The 15,411-nt window shown below is 42.6% G+C and overlaps 1 protein-coding gene across 2 annotated transcripts in view; it reads left to right on the top strand.

The window, feature by feature from the left end:
• The window catches only part of efr3a (EFR3 homolog A (S. cerevisiae)), a 253,752-nt gene that overhangs the window by 138,574 nt on the left and 99,767 nt on the right, over positions 1-15,411 (top strand). For both annotated transcript variants that reach the window (XM_082960689.1, XM_014139103.3), the window contains 2 exons: positions 11,236-11,314; positions 13,131-13,266. In XM_082960689.1, the coding sequence (XP_082816815.1) occupies positions 11,236-11,314; positions 13,131-13,266 (215 nt within the window). The remainder of the gene's footprint in view (positions 1-11,235; positions 11,315-13,130; positions 13,267-15,411) is intronic.

Genomic DNA, 15,411 nt, shown 5'->3' with positions numbered 1-15,411 from the left:
ACTCTGAAGTTTCTAAAACTGTTTGAATGGTGTCTGTGAGTATAACAGAACTCATATGGCAGGCAAAAACCTGAGAAAAATTGAATCAGGAAGTGAGAGAAATTAGAAATGTAGTTTTTGTTTTGAATCCCTTGAAAGACTACAGTGACATAGGATTTACATTGCACCTCCTAACTCTTCCATTGGCTGTCAACAATCTTTAGGAACTGGTTTCATCCGTCATCTGTTACCGGGCAGAAAATTATGGCTCAGTCAATCACTGGCCAGTCTGAGCAGAGTGTCTTATGACGCGTGTGCACGTGACTTTGTTGGTTTTTTATTTTTCTTCTGGGATGAATACCTATTGCCAGATTGTAAAATTATCGCAATTTTACGTAAAAAAATACCCTAAAGGATTGATTGTAAACATCGTTTGACGTGTTTCTACAAACGGTAATGGAACTTTGAACATTTCGTCTACGGATTTGCGTCGACGCCACATGGCATTGTAAAGTGTTCTGGATGGGTCAACAAAACGGACGTATTTGGACATAATTTGTTCTGCAAAGTCCATAATTTAACATTTCTTGTGGAAGTGGGTGCCCTTCCGAGTGCATTGCGCCGAATATCAGCAAAGGTAAGAAAATATTTCTAACATATTGTTAGAGATTTGTCGACGCCGTGGTTGTAGGCTAACTGTATAGCTTAGCATTGAAGGCTAAGTTCTGTACTCAGAATATTGAACAATGTGCTTTTTCCGTAACGTTATTTTGAAATCTGACAAAGTGGTTGCATAAAGGTGTAGATTATCTCTAATTCTTAAAAAAAAAAATAATAATAATTCGATCAACATTTATGAGTTCTTCTGTAAATTACATGTGCCTATCCACCGGAGGGTTATGGGGAGAAAACATTTTCTGAACGTCACGCGCCAATGTAAAAATTGGGTTTTTGGATATAAATATAAACTTGATCGAACAAAAAATGCATGTATTGTCTAACATGATGTCCTAGGTGTGTCATCTGATGAAGATTGTCAAAGGTTAGTGCTTCATTTTAGCTGTATATCTGGTTTTGTGATGGCTATCGTGCTTGGAAAATTGCTTTTTTTTTGTGCTGAGGTGCTATGCTAAAATAATCTAATGTTTTGCTTTCACCGTAAAGCCTTTTTGAAATCGGACAATGTGATTGGATTAACGAGTAGAGTATCTTTAAAATGCCGTATAATACTTGAATTTTAATTTTGAGATTATTTTGTTTTGAATATCGCGCCGTGCTATCTCACTGGTTGTTGTCCAACCAATCCCGTTATCGGGATTGTATCCTCAAGAGGTTAACCTGTTGAGGGTAGGGGGCAGTATTTGCACAGCCGGATAAAAAACGTACCCGATTTAATCTGGTTATTACTACTGCCCAGAAACTAGAATATGCATATAATTATTGGCTTTGGATAGAAAACACCCTAAGTTTCTAAAACTGTTTGAATGGTGTCTGTGAGTATAACAGAACTCATATGGCAGGCAAAAACCTGAGAAGATTTCATGCAGGAAGTGGCCTGTCTGACAAGGTGTCGTTCTTCTTGTCTCTGTTTATTGAAGAGTGAGGATCTTAGCTGTAACGTGACACTTCCTACGGCTCCCATAGGCTCTCAGAGCCCGGGAAAAAGCTGAATCGTGGCTTTGCAGGCTCTGGCTAAAAAAAAGTAGCGCGTTTGGGTAGTGGCTGGTTACAGTACTGTGAGACTCAGGCGCGTGCCCGCGTCGACCGAATGCTTTGTTTTCTTTCCTCTGTTTACCTAAACGCAGATTCCCGGTCGGAATATTATCGCTTTTTTACGAGAAAAATGGCATAAAAATTGATTTTAAACAGCGGTTGACATGCTTCGAAGTACGGTAATGGAATATTTAGAATTTTTTTGTCACGAATTGCGCCATGCTCGTGACCTTTATTTACACTTCGGATAGTGTCTTGAACGCACGAACAAAACGCCGCTATTTGGATATAACGATGGATTATTTTGGACCAAACCAACATTTGTTATTGAAGTAGCAGTCCTGGGAGTGCATTCTGATGAAGAACATCAAAGGTAATCAAACTTTTGTAATAGTAAATCGGAGTAATCTAATGTTTTGCTTTCGTTGTAAAGCCTTTTTGAAATCGGACGTTTTTTATCCAGCCGTGTCAATACTGCCCCCTAGCCCTAACAGGTTAACGAGAGTCTTGTCTTTAAAATGGTGTAAAATAGTCATATGTTTGAGAAATTGAAGTAATAGCATTTCTAAGGTATTTGAATATCACGCCACGGGAATACACTGGCTGTTGCGTAGCCCAGAGAGGATATAATACAAACAGGTCACAATTCGATCAAAACTCCTTTCAAACTCCTTTTTACAAGTTCAGGTTGTCTGTTTTGAAAGGGGTAGGGGGTAAAAAAGACAGTAGGGTTTAACCAATAAAATACCTGCTAAAGACCTAGTCAATAACACATGGAAGCAAAGCAAACTGACAGATTTATATTTTTTATTGTCTTGGCATATGTAGCTATTGAGATGTAAGGACAGGTATGATTTAGCTGCAATATCCATTGCCCGTGTCTGTGAGAGAAACAGCTTGCGGAGCGTCGGAATTTTTACTGGTATTAAATGTCAGGATTTGTTAAAAACGGAGTTTAAATGTATTTGGCTAACTTCCGACTTCAACTGTATATTTGCCCTTTATTTGATATTATGTTGCTTTGTCTTCTCATATGTACCCAACCGCCTCGATTCGGTATTATGCAGCAAAATTTAAAATTGTGTTTTATACATTGGATATAAATAGACTCAGAGCTAGAAAATGGTATATCATACATTGCATTTGAGGAACAATGGGAAAGCAATTCTGCTTTGAAAGTTGATTAACTGAGTAAATGGCTCTTGAACATTTTGGTACACCTACTGTTTTGGTACACCCACCCATTCAGCATCGTTCCCAACCTCTTAAGCCTTAGCCCTACCCATCTCTTTAAGGATTGACATGTGAGGATATGTGCTAAACAGAGTGAGTAGTTTAGTAAACAACCAAAGATTTCTGGACTAAAAGTGGTAAAAGTAGTAGCCTACAATAAGAAAAAACTCCAGGTAAAAATATGCTTTTTCTAGGCCTTGGCCTATATCCTAATCTGACTTTGGTGCAGGTCATGTTGTTCTTCACTGGTAAACACACTATATAAAAAATATCTCTGTTTATTTGTCACATACACAGGCTACAGAAGGTGTAAATGGTACTGTGAAACGGTTACTTGCATAGTAGCTATATCAAAAACAGAAAGTGTCCAGATAAAATATTTTATAAAGAATGTATAATTATTAGATGACGCTTTACTGAACACACTTGTCTAAATTAATGGGTCATGTGAAGGAAATGCTATAACCACCCCACAGCTACAACTAGCTAAGTACATGGGTCACTATTGTTTAGACATGTACACATGTTCATGAAATACAATAGATGGCTGTAATCACCCCCAGACACACCTGGCTAACTTCATGGGTCATGTAATCATCTGGCGAAGTGGAGTCTTTTGTTTAGACATCTAGCTAGCTAAACAATGAACCAGCATAAACCAAACTCATACTACTACCACCACCACCACTGCAAACTGATTGTCATAGCTGTAGTATGAATCTGCAGGTAGCTAAAGAGCTAACTAACTAGGTTCAATGTTAGCTAGCTAACATTAGGCTATAACTAGCAATACAAATGGCTTTCTGATTATAATAATATTACTACAAAGATCATACATGTAACGTTAGCTAGAAAGCTAACATTCGCTAGCTGGCGAACAGTATGCTTTAACTTTCAATTAAAACGACTGTCTGACAAAATTAGAAACTTCTAATATCTGAAAATGTAGCTAGACTCTTACCCGTACACATGGATGAACATTTCATGGCAGACTGGAACCATTTAACGCCGTTTTGTTTGTAGCCGGCGTTGTGTCAAGTCCCTCTGGTTCACACTGACCGTGGTGTGTGCAGAAAGTAGCCCATCACTTTTTCCAACTGATCTGTCGATAGTGCCTGCTAAATTCAGTTCATCAATGTTGTTGAGAAAGGTAGCATATCTTTTGTAGTTCTCGATGGCTAACGTTATATCTTTCAAAGACAGCGCGGTAGAAAGGACTGTCAACACATACTGAACAGCTCACGTTATAGACAGAAGAATGATACAATACCAGTAATTTATTATCATAAAACCTTGGCAGATTGAATTTGTGTTCACTTACTAAAATATGTCTAGGATGTCAAACAATCAACAATATGGCTCTGTCCCAATTTGCTTAATTTCATTGACTTGTATTTTTTTGGTTAATCTTAGAGCAATGAGACGATGGACATTGTCTGAGCTGGAAGGGTTGAAGAGGACTAAGTAGTTTGTTGACAGTGCTGAGCTAGAGGTTGGACCCCTCATCATTGACCAAAATAGGCAGATCATTAAATGGATCCAGGAGAACATGCCAGAGACAAAGTATCGCTTGATATTTGGCTAAATGTAAGAAATACATTTTTTTTAACATGCCAGAGACAAAGTATCGCTTGATATTTGGCTAAATGTAAGAAATACATTTTTTTTAACATGCCAGAGACAAAGTATCGCTTGATATTTGGCTAAATGTAAGAAATACATTTTTTTATGGTCATGATGTGACTGGGTAGGATTATTCTACTCATCTATGTGTACATTTGTATTATCTGTTCATATTCTACTGTGATTAGCTCTACGCAAGAAAATCGCTGTGGTAGAACTCCAGTATCAACCACCTCTACTGGTCATGTGCAATGACTCATGAAGAAAGCAGGGAAATGATTGTGCCAAAATGGAAAGTTGTACTGTACCACATACAGAACCAACACACCAACCTACCGATGCCACGCATGCCTTCGTGTCCTCATGCACCGCTGCAAGCAGAGGAACGGAAAAAGGAGTGGCTGGAACCATGTAAGTGTCCATATCCTACATGTAGTACATTTGTTTTTGCTGAACAGCCAATCTTAAAATATAATGGTTATTTCTCTTTTTATATTTAGTGGGGTTGGAGAAGACTCTACATGGGGCCTTGATCCTGAAGGACATCTTACAAATATCCACACTGACTACCAGCCATCAGGGCTAGAGGCATACCACTCTCTGATGCTGCACTTCCTGCCAAAGCAGGAAGTGGAATGCATGCAAATGGAATGCATGCAAAGTTGGTAAAGTCACTTAAAAATAAGACTTTTTCTAACTACTGAAATTGTCATTATTGTATTCAAGTGTGTCAAAGCCATTTCTATTGGTTGTCTCTCAAATGTCGCCAACCCATCAAATGTATCCTGTGCTTCTTTTTTTGGGGGGGGGGGGTTAGATCATACCTTGCAGCCTTGCATTACAATGAGAACAGTGGATGCAGGCAGTGAGAAAAGACAGCCTGCTCAAGTACTCCCTCTCCTTCCCAAAGGCCAAGAAGGGCCAGCGTCACCCGGGTTAGGGTTTGGCTGGGGTTAGGCCGTCATTGTAAATAAGAATTTGTTCTTAACTGACTATAAATGTTAAATAAATAAATAAAGGGTGGATACACAGTTCGGCCAGAGAAGACCAAACCCACCTACGGTAATAGTTCTTTATATTCTTTCTAGTGAAATTATATTAAAAAAGTATTTTATTACAGTCTGCCAATATTGTTTTAATGCCCATTTATTATTTGTCTTTACAGAGTACGCTACCAAAATAGTGAAAGCTGTGGTTTATCCCAGGATCCTGGAATCACCTCCACAACTCTCTAGCCAGTTTCAGCGTCCCATGAAGGAACATGCAATGACGGAGTACACTACCATTCAAAAGTTTGGGGCCACTTAGAAATGTCCTTGTTTTTGAAAGAAAAGCACATTTTTTTGTCCATTAAAATAACATAAAATGTATCAGAAATACAGTGTAAACATTGTTAATGTTGTAAATGACTATTGTAGCTGGAAACGGCAGATTTTTTATGGAATATCTACATAGGCGTACAGAGGCCTATTATCAGCAACCACCACTCCTGTGTTCCAATGGCACGTTGTGTCAGCTAAACCAAGTTGATCATTTTAAAAGGCTAATTGATCATTAGAAAACCCTTTTGCAATTATGTTAGCACAGCTGCAAACTGTTGTTCTGATTAAAGAAGCAATAAAACTGGCCTTCTTTAGACTAGTTGAGTATCTGGAGCATCAGCGTTTGTGGGTTCGATTACAGGCTCAAAATGGCCAGAAACAAATAACTTTCTTCTGAAACTCGTCAGTCTATTCTTTTTCTGAGAAATGAAGGCTATTCCATGTGAGAAATTGCCAAGAAACTGAAGATCTCGTACAACGCTGTGTACTACTCCATTCACAGAACAGAACAAACTGGCTCTAAGTCCTCAACAGGCAGCTTCATTAAATAGTACCCGCTAAACACCAGTCTCAACGTCAACAGTGGAGAGGCGTCTCCGGGATGCTGGCCTTCTAGGCAGAGTTGCAAAGAAAAAGCCTTATCTCAGGCTGGCCAATAAAAATAAAAGATTAAGATGGGCAAAAGAACACCGACACTGGACAGAGGAACTCTGCCTAGGAGGCCAGCATCCCGGAGTCGCCTCTTCAATGTTGACGTTGAGACTGGTGTTTTGTGATCCACATTTGTTCATGGGGCAGAGAGAAAATGTGGCATTCTTAAAGATAATATCATGCAATTCTACACATTTTGCAATGTCTGATATGTGATACCAGGGGGGTATTTTTGTGGGGTCGGGACCTGCAGCTTGTATTGACCCCGTTCTTGGTCCGGATCCGGCCCGTGGTCCTCCTGTTCAGTATGGGGCCAATAGGCCATACAATTGGTACAGTTCATAGAGCATTAGTCTTCAGAGCTTTGTGACGCCCCCATTACTCAAAATGCGCTGCATTGGTGTCAGAAATGAGAATGTGCCTTACCATAAGTGTAAAATAATTACAGGTGGAGGTGCAAAGGTGCAGTGTCTGAATTCTGATTCTAGTGTTATAGGGAAAAAAGCAAAATGTGCACCCCTTTGGGTCCCCAGGACCAGGACAAAGAAACACTATTCCTGGGTATCGGGTTACATATCCACAGCCATTGGAGGCTAAGAAGTCCAGTCCTAAACTGTATTTTGATGGTCGGACTGCCCGTCAACATCTTACAGATATACTCTGGCTAAAACAACATGTTACTCCTACTGCTCGCTCCTCGTCTGACCACGTGTTCTCGCATACCCTGAGAGCATCTGGTCAGCGGGGTGGCGGGACTGGAATCCTCATCTCTCCCAAGTGGACATTCTCTCTTTCTCCCCTGACCCATCTGTCTATCTCCTCCTTTGAATTCCATGCTGTCACAATCACTAGCCCATTCAAGCTTAACATCCTTATCATTTATCGCCCTCCAGGTTCCCTTGGAGAGTTCATCAATGAGCTTGACGCCTTGATAAGTTCCTTTCCTGAGGATGGCTCACCCCTCACAATTCTGGGTGTCTTTAACCTCCCTACGTCTACCTTTGACTCATTTCTCTCTGCCTCCTTCTTTCCACTCCTCTCCTGTTTTGGCCTCACCCTCTCACCGTCCCCCCCTACTCACAAGGCAGGCAATACGCTTGACCTCATCTTTACTAGATGCTGTTCTTCTACCAATCTCACTGCAACTCCCCTCCAAGTCTCCGACCACTACCTTGTATCCTTTTCCCTCTCGCTCTCCTCCAACACTACTCACTCTGCCCCTACTCAGATGGTATTGCGCCGTCGCAACCTTCGATCTCTCTCTCTCTCCTGCTACTCTCTCCTCTTTCATCCTCTCTTCCCTCTGCTCAATCCTTCTCCAACCAATCTCCTGATTCTGCTTCCTCAACCCTCCTCTCCTCCCTTTCTGCATCCTTTGACTCTCTATGTCCCCTATCCTCCCGGCCAGCTCGGTCCTCCCCTCCTGCTCCGTGGCTTGACGACTCATTGCGAGCTCACAAGAACGGCTCCGGGCAGCCGAGCGGAAATGGAGGAAAACTAGCCTCCCTGCGGACCTGGCATCTTTTCACACCCTCCTCTCCACATTGTCTTCCTCTGTTTCTGCTGCTAAAGCCACTTTCTACCACTCTAAATTCCAAGCATCTGCCTCTAACCCTTGGAAGCTCTTTGCCACCTTCTCCTCCCTCCTGAATCCTCCTCCCCCCTCCTCCCTCTCTGCGGACGACTTTGTCAACCATTTTGAAAAGAAGGTTGACGACATCCAATCCTCGTTTGTTAAGTCAAACGACACCGCTGGTCCTGCTCACATTGCCCGACCCTATGATTTGGAGAGGGCCTTGACCTCCTTCTCCCCTCTCTCTCCAGATGAAATCTTGCGACTTGTGACGGCCGGCCGCCCAACAACCTGCCCGCTTGACCCTATCCCCTCCTCTCTTCTCCAGACCTTCTCCCTTACCTCGCTCATCAACTCATCCTTGACCGCTGGCTACGTCCCTTCCGTCTTCAAGAGAGCGAGAGTTGCACCCCTTCTCAAAAAACCTACACTCGATCCCTCCGATGTCAACAACTACAGACCAGTATCCCTTCTTTCTTTCCTCTCCAAAACTCTTGAGCGTGCCGTTCTTGGCCAGCTCTCTTGCTATCTCTCTCAGAATGACCTTCTTGATCCAAATCAGTCAGGTTTCAAGACTGGTCATTCAACTGAGACTGCTCTTCTCTGTGTCACGGAGGCTCTCCTCACTGCTAAAGCTAACTCTCTCTCCTCTGCTCTCATCCTTCTAGACCTATCTGCTGCCTTTGATACTGTGAACCATCAGATCCTCCTCTCTACCCTCTCAGTGTGGATGACGGATCACCACCTCAAGCTGAACCTCGGCAAGACAGAGCTGCTCTTCCTCCCGGGGAAGGACTGCCCGTTCCATGATCTCGCCATCACGGTTGACAACTCCATTGTGTCCTCCTCCCAGAGTGCTAAGAGCCTTGGCGTGACCCTGGACAACACCCTGTCGTTCTCCGCTAACATCAAGGCGGTGACCCGATCCTGTAGGTTCATGCGCTACAACATTCGCAGAGTACGACCCTGCCTCACACAGGAAGCGGCGCAGGTCCTAATCCAGGCACTTGTCATCTCCCGTCTGGATTACTGCAACTCGCTGTTGGCGGGGCTCCCTGCCTGTGCCATCAAACCCCTACAAGTCATCCAGAATGCCGCAGTCCGTCTGGTGTTCAACCTTCCCAAGTTCTCTCACGTCACCCCGCTCCTCCGCACACTCCATTGGCTTCCAGTTGAAGCTCGTATCTGCTACAAGACCATGGTGCTTGCCTACGGAGCTGTGAGGGGAATGGCACCTCCGTACCTTCGGGCTCTGATCAGTCCCTAAACCCAAAGAGGGGCACTGCGTTCATCCACCTCTGGCCTGCTCGCCTCCCTACCTCTGCGGAAGCACAGTTCCACAGTTCTCAGCCCAGTCAAAACTGTTCGCTGCTCTGGCACCCCAATGGTGGAACAAGCTCCCTCACAACGCCAGGACAGCGGAGTCAATCACCACCTTCCGGAGACACCTGAAACCCCACCTCTTTAAGGAATACCTGTGATAGGATAAAGTAATCTTTCTAACCCCCCCCCCCCCCCCCAAAAGATATAGATGTACTATTGTAAAGTGGTTGTTCCACTGGATATCATAAGGTGAATGCACCAATTTGTAAGTCCCTCTGGATAAGAGCGTCTGCTAAATGACGTAAATGTAAATGTAATGTTCTTGGTTGATTTAACTCAATTTCAGACACGTTGACGTTGATAAGTTGTTGCTAATGTATATTAACATTACATTTTTTGGCAATACAACTGTTAAGTTGATTTAAACACTGTTCTTAACTTATGAAATCAAGTTGAATCAGCTAACACAATTTGATGAGTTATCTTAACTTGACATGTTTTGTCCACACAACTGTTGTTTTAGTTCAGTTGACTTGGTTCTGATTTGGAAGTTGAGTGATCACATTGTTCTTCGCTAACTCAACTTGATTTTATACGTTTTTACATTTTGAGTGAGTTGAAGTCAACTCGACTTAAAAAAAAAGTCAACTCAACAAATTTAGTAGAAAAACATTTTTTACAGTGTAGTTGGCTACTATGCTAACATGTAAACAAGTAGTCATCTTGATAGTGGCCAGGAAGTGACCAGGACGTGTTGACGTCACTGGTTGGCCATATTAGGTGAGGCCCATAGAAAGTATTGGGAGCGATTTTATGGCATGATAGCTAAGACACTTAACCTACGCCAAAGGGCCATGTTTTTCTTTGTATAACATGAGAATCCTCTGTGGTTATCAGTGTAATTGTAGCGTGACACTGAGTGTAAAGGCCCAGCAGCAGTGTAGTATACAGTAGAACCTCAAAGATGTAAACCTAAGTTACAAACTGACCATTCGACCGAATAGATGCAATTGAACTGGGTCTTTAGAAAACACGGAATTTCAAACAACCTCCATTCCTGACATGTTCGTATCTCTGAGATTCCAGTGTCTGTGTCTTTATCCTCGTGTCCACCCTATACGTCTACGGATTCAGCTGTCTCTGATGTGAATTTGCTATTTTCTTTGCTCTCGTCACACCCCTTTCATCTCACTCTTCTCTCCTCTCTTTGTCCTCTCCTCCCCTTTCTCATTCCTTTAATTTCTCATTTTTAAACCTGTCTCACTGAGGAAAACAAAAACAAAGCAGAAAAGCAAACCCAGTCTATGCAGTCTATTTGATGGCCAAACACTAACAACCTCTAACTCCCTCTCTCCTTTTCCTCCGGATGCCCTCTCTCTCTCTCTCTCGCTCCCCCCCACACTAGCATACGATTTAGAATGAAGCAACGTATTGGGGCGATGTATTCGAAGTGGTACAATAGTACGTACACTGGAATGTAGCCCATAGGGCTCTGTTCAGGGGGGTGAAACATTACACATATAAACATGACATAACATAGAACATTAGGAAAGTATCGCAAGCCCTGCAATAAACCCCCCTGTCCAGGGGGTCTATTGGACAGCAAGCTGCCTCACACTACTGAAACAGGAGATGGGGCAGGAACCTATGAGCCATTTTGACTCAAATAAGGCTATAATAAAAGTTGTAGTCCTGAAATATATGAATGCATTTTTCATGTAATGTATCATGTTAATCTATTCTCAACAACTGAGTTTGTTGTTATGTACAGTACTATAATGTCATTGTAATGTGTTTCCTTTGTTCTTCCCTCTCCAGTCATCTAGACAACCACCGGCTGTGGGAACCCAACGAGTTTGCTGTTTCCTGTTTCCGGATCATCATGTACTCCATACAGGTGGGTTCTCCAGTCATAGCATTTTAGCGTATTGGGAAACACTTAACCTATTGGGAAACACTTAAATGGTATCTTAAGTGGTTAGTTAAATTTGTTAACGTTTTACATTGTCTACTTAGTGTGGTGTCGAATTTGGATTGTGGCTCTCTTGCTTTGCTTAACAGTTGTTAGTTAAAACTCCCTTCATTGTCCCCCTCGATGGAATCAGAGAGGGGGATTATGAATCTGTCTCTGTCTGTTCGTATGTTAGTCGCACGTGATCTTAGACACCACTGCCCCAATTTTGACGAAACTTGGGTGAATGATGCGTCTTGCCATAGAAATTCACTGATTGGCCCAATGGGGGAGCGGGGGGGCTGTTGTATGTTGGCTACATTGGTGCCAGAAGTGGGATCCGTGAGAGCACTCGCGCAAATTGGAGGTGTGTCTGTGTATTCAGGTAGTTCTGCATGAGAGCGAACTTCCTGAAGGAGAAGTGAAGTGTTGGGTTCGGTTCACTCTTTTGCATGTTATCGCTTTTTGATTTGTGAGAACAAGCTATTCCCACAAACTCTGACTAGATTATACACACACACACACACATACATACACACACACACACGGATATGATGTTAGCCTACATTTCACAACAGCAACACTCATATTAACCCCATATTAAACACACAAATTTACCTCAATCTTCCTAGTGCACATACATATATATCATATACCCACAAACTCTTGGTTTATATATATCCTTCAGTTTCTCATTCCCTCACTCACTCATTCACTTACAGACAGAGACACTTCAGTCTATCCTCGTCTAACCCAAGGGACACCCCTAGATCTCTCACTCCGCCCTCAGATTTGTCTGGTGTCTGGCTCTCCCCTTCCTTTTCTCTCTCTTTCCGTTGTTCTTTTAATTGGCCTGCCGGCCCGGAGTCCCCAGGTGGCCCTAGGTGGATTTGCCAGATAAGAGACGATCGATGAGGCTCGGGCCGAGGTGTGTCGTGTGTTTTAAGAGCTTTGTTTGAGCAGCGCTCAGGGTCAGCCCTAATCCTAGTCTGGGTTTTAGTGTCTTGGCTAGATGAGACCGTGTCTGGTCTGTCTTTGTCTGTCTGAGAGAGAAACTGTTTATCTGTCTGTCTATCGACAAAATAAACTCTCTGTACATCTGTAATAATATAATACAATATATATGCCTTTTATCCAAAGTGACTAAGTCATGTCTGCAAATATTTTATGTATGGGTGGTCCCGGGAATCGAACCCACAATTCTGGCGTTGCAAGTACCATGCTCTACCCAGCTGAGCTACAGAGGATCTGTCTATTTGCCTGTCTGCCTGTTTTTGTCTGTGTTGGTCTTTGTCAGTCTGTCTTTGCATGTCTGTCTGTCTTTGTGTATCTGTCTGTCCACCGGTCTGTTCACTCAATAGCAGGAGAGAACATCCCAACACCTTTGTCTCTGAGTGAAACAGTATGTCTGTTCGTCCATCCACCAGTCCGTTTTAGGATGTAGTGTAGATGTAGTGGGGACATTGATTGTTGCTGATTGTTTTAGTGTTTGAAAACAAGGAAATAAAAAAGGACAAATTAAATACACGCGTTCATAAAGGTAAATGTACATTGTGTTGAACTCGACAGATTAGACTGACTGTTTCCCCAAACCCCACCCCTGCCATTGTGCCCTTGAGTAAGACAATAACCCCTAAATCTCCTCCAGGGGTGCTGCAGTAGCAAACCCTAGCTTCCAAACTGTGTGTGTGTGCGTGCATCGACAATAAAGTATTTTTATCTTCGTCTCCCTCCTTTCATTCTCTCCCGCTCTCTTTCCCAGGCCCAACACTCCCACCACGTCATCCAGCAGGTCCTGGGCCACCTGGACACGCACAACAAGAACACACCCCGCATGAGGGCCGGCATCGTGCAGGTCCTCCTCGAGACGGTCGCCATAGCAGCCAAAGGCTCCGTCGGTGAGTTGGCTTGGGAAGTGCCTCTAGTGACTCAACAGGCTACGTCCCAAATGGCACCCTATTCCATTTGTATTGCGTTACTTTTGACAGGGCAAATTGATTTCTGGTCAAAATTTGTGCACTATATAGGGAACAGTGTGCCATTTCAGACACACACATGGTGTGGTCTGTCAGATGAGTCACAGGTACATAAGCTCTATGGATGGATAGGTAGATTGGTTTAGAGATGGATAGGGTATAACTGATTATAAGCACCTGAGGATCAGGCTGTTGACATGGCAGATTGATGGCTCAGGGTGACATTTTCCTCTTGCAATTACTTGATGAGTCATCTAGATCAGCCTTTCTCAAACCCAGTTCTGTGGAGGAATGCCTTCAGGTCCGCGGCATATTCCTCATGACAAAGTCCTACTGATTGCACAGGATTTGTCTCAATCCACTGAATACGCCTCTTAGTTCATAGAACCGCGGTTATGTGAGTAACCTCCGATCTCCGCTTACCGGTCGTGACAAACAGAGCAGTTTCTGACTTCTTCCTACAGATTTGGCTCTAACTTTATTATGACCCCATTCCTGAAAGCTACAACTCCCATGGACATGTCTTCTGTTCCCCTCCAAGCCGTTCAAGGCACGTTAGAAGGGACTGTGAGAATATAATTTGAATGCAATGCAGATCTTTTCTACACACACACAATTAGTACCTGATGAACTTTACCTGAACTTCCCGATACCTTTCTAATGCATTTCAGCTGCGACAAACCAGCTCCTTCAAATTGAAATTTGGCCTACAGAATTTTAAGTATCTTTGTGTGTTATTTATATGTATTGAAATAATGACAGCAAGGGCAAGTTCTGAAGTTTCATTATGACATATTTTTTACATATTTGTTTCTGATTAAGATCACTGTATTGGTCAATTGCACAAAAGATCCAACCGAAATTAGACTACCGCTTTTAACCCAAAAGACATGTACAGGTTTTAGAGAGGTCTGGGGGTCTGCCACACTGGGCCCCCGCGAGCTGTTGTTGTGGGGGTTAAGGGCACAACGGCAGGTAATGGCATCTAGAATTTGATTCCAGAAACCTTCCAGTTGCCAGCTGACTTCCCAACAAAAAATGTTCCCGTCAGACCCTGGGATTCGAACTGGCAACCCTCCAGTTGCTGGCTCGCCTTTCTAATGTCTAGGCTGCCTGCCATCCCCCAGCTGATCCTAAAATAAAGAATAAAATAGTAATAATATGGATCATCAAGCTATCTTAAACAATTCTATATGTTAGGAGATATCATAGGGAAAACACCTATAAAAATGGGTGTTTTTAATATAAAAAGCTATTGTCAATAATTTTTGGCCAAGAGGTCCCCAGAAGAAGAATGGATACCCATTAATTTAAGGTGCTCCAAAGCTTTTTACTATCATTCTTTATATAATTTATCTTTGTTTCATAGTATAGTTTATTTTAGATCAGTTTATTTTTATTCCTTATCAGTCCACTGGTATTTAACTGTTTTTAGTCATTTTCTTAATCAGTGCTTGCTTATTAGTAACTGGAATGCCTTGGCACAAAAACGTTTGAGAAACGCTAATCTAGATGTAGTCAATGGATGGGTCTATGGGTAGATGGATGCATAGGAAATTATTTGACAATGATTATTTTGTTGATGGTGACAACTGCTTGGTTAAGCTGTCAACTCTCAGCTTTTCTGTTGTGACAGTAGCTTTATTGTCAGTAGTATGATAGTTAACTCTTTTGGGTAATGATACTGTAATGATGACAGACAGAATACTGTCCACCACTTTGAATGAATTCTCCTTGATTTAATAGTAGATGTTCAGTTTGGAGAGGAAGACCAGAAAGAGGAAGATACTTTGATCGCATGTTTATTTAAACCCAATTATTTGGCCCTCTTTTTCCCTCCCAATAAACCGCTCTCTCGACAGGACTGACCCGTTCCAACAAACATACATACAACAGCGCATACCCTGTTAACCCAAACTCCCAAACCGCATCCCCACCAAATCTCTGGTTAGGTATGTTCAGGCTGCAGGGGGCTCCATAGCTGGAGGTAGAAGTGGGCCCCTAACCACAGATCTATGATCATATTAACTAACCTCAAATCCTAAACTTGACCATCATTTTTCTTTT

This window comes from Salmo salar, chromosome 14 (assembly GCF_965601325.2).
Source record: "Salmo salar chromosome 14, fSalSal1, whole genome shotgun sequence".
In the NCBI taxonomy this organism is placed as follows: domain Eukaryota; kingdom Metazoa; phylum Chordata; class Actinopteri; order Salmoniformes; family Salmonidae; genus Salmo; species Salmo salar.
This window is presented reverse-complemented; position numbering and strand designations above follow the sequence as displayed.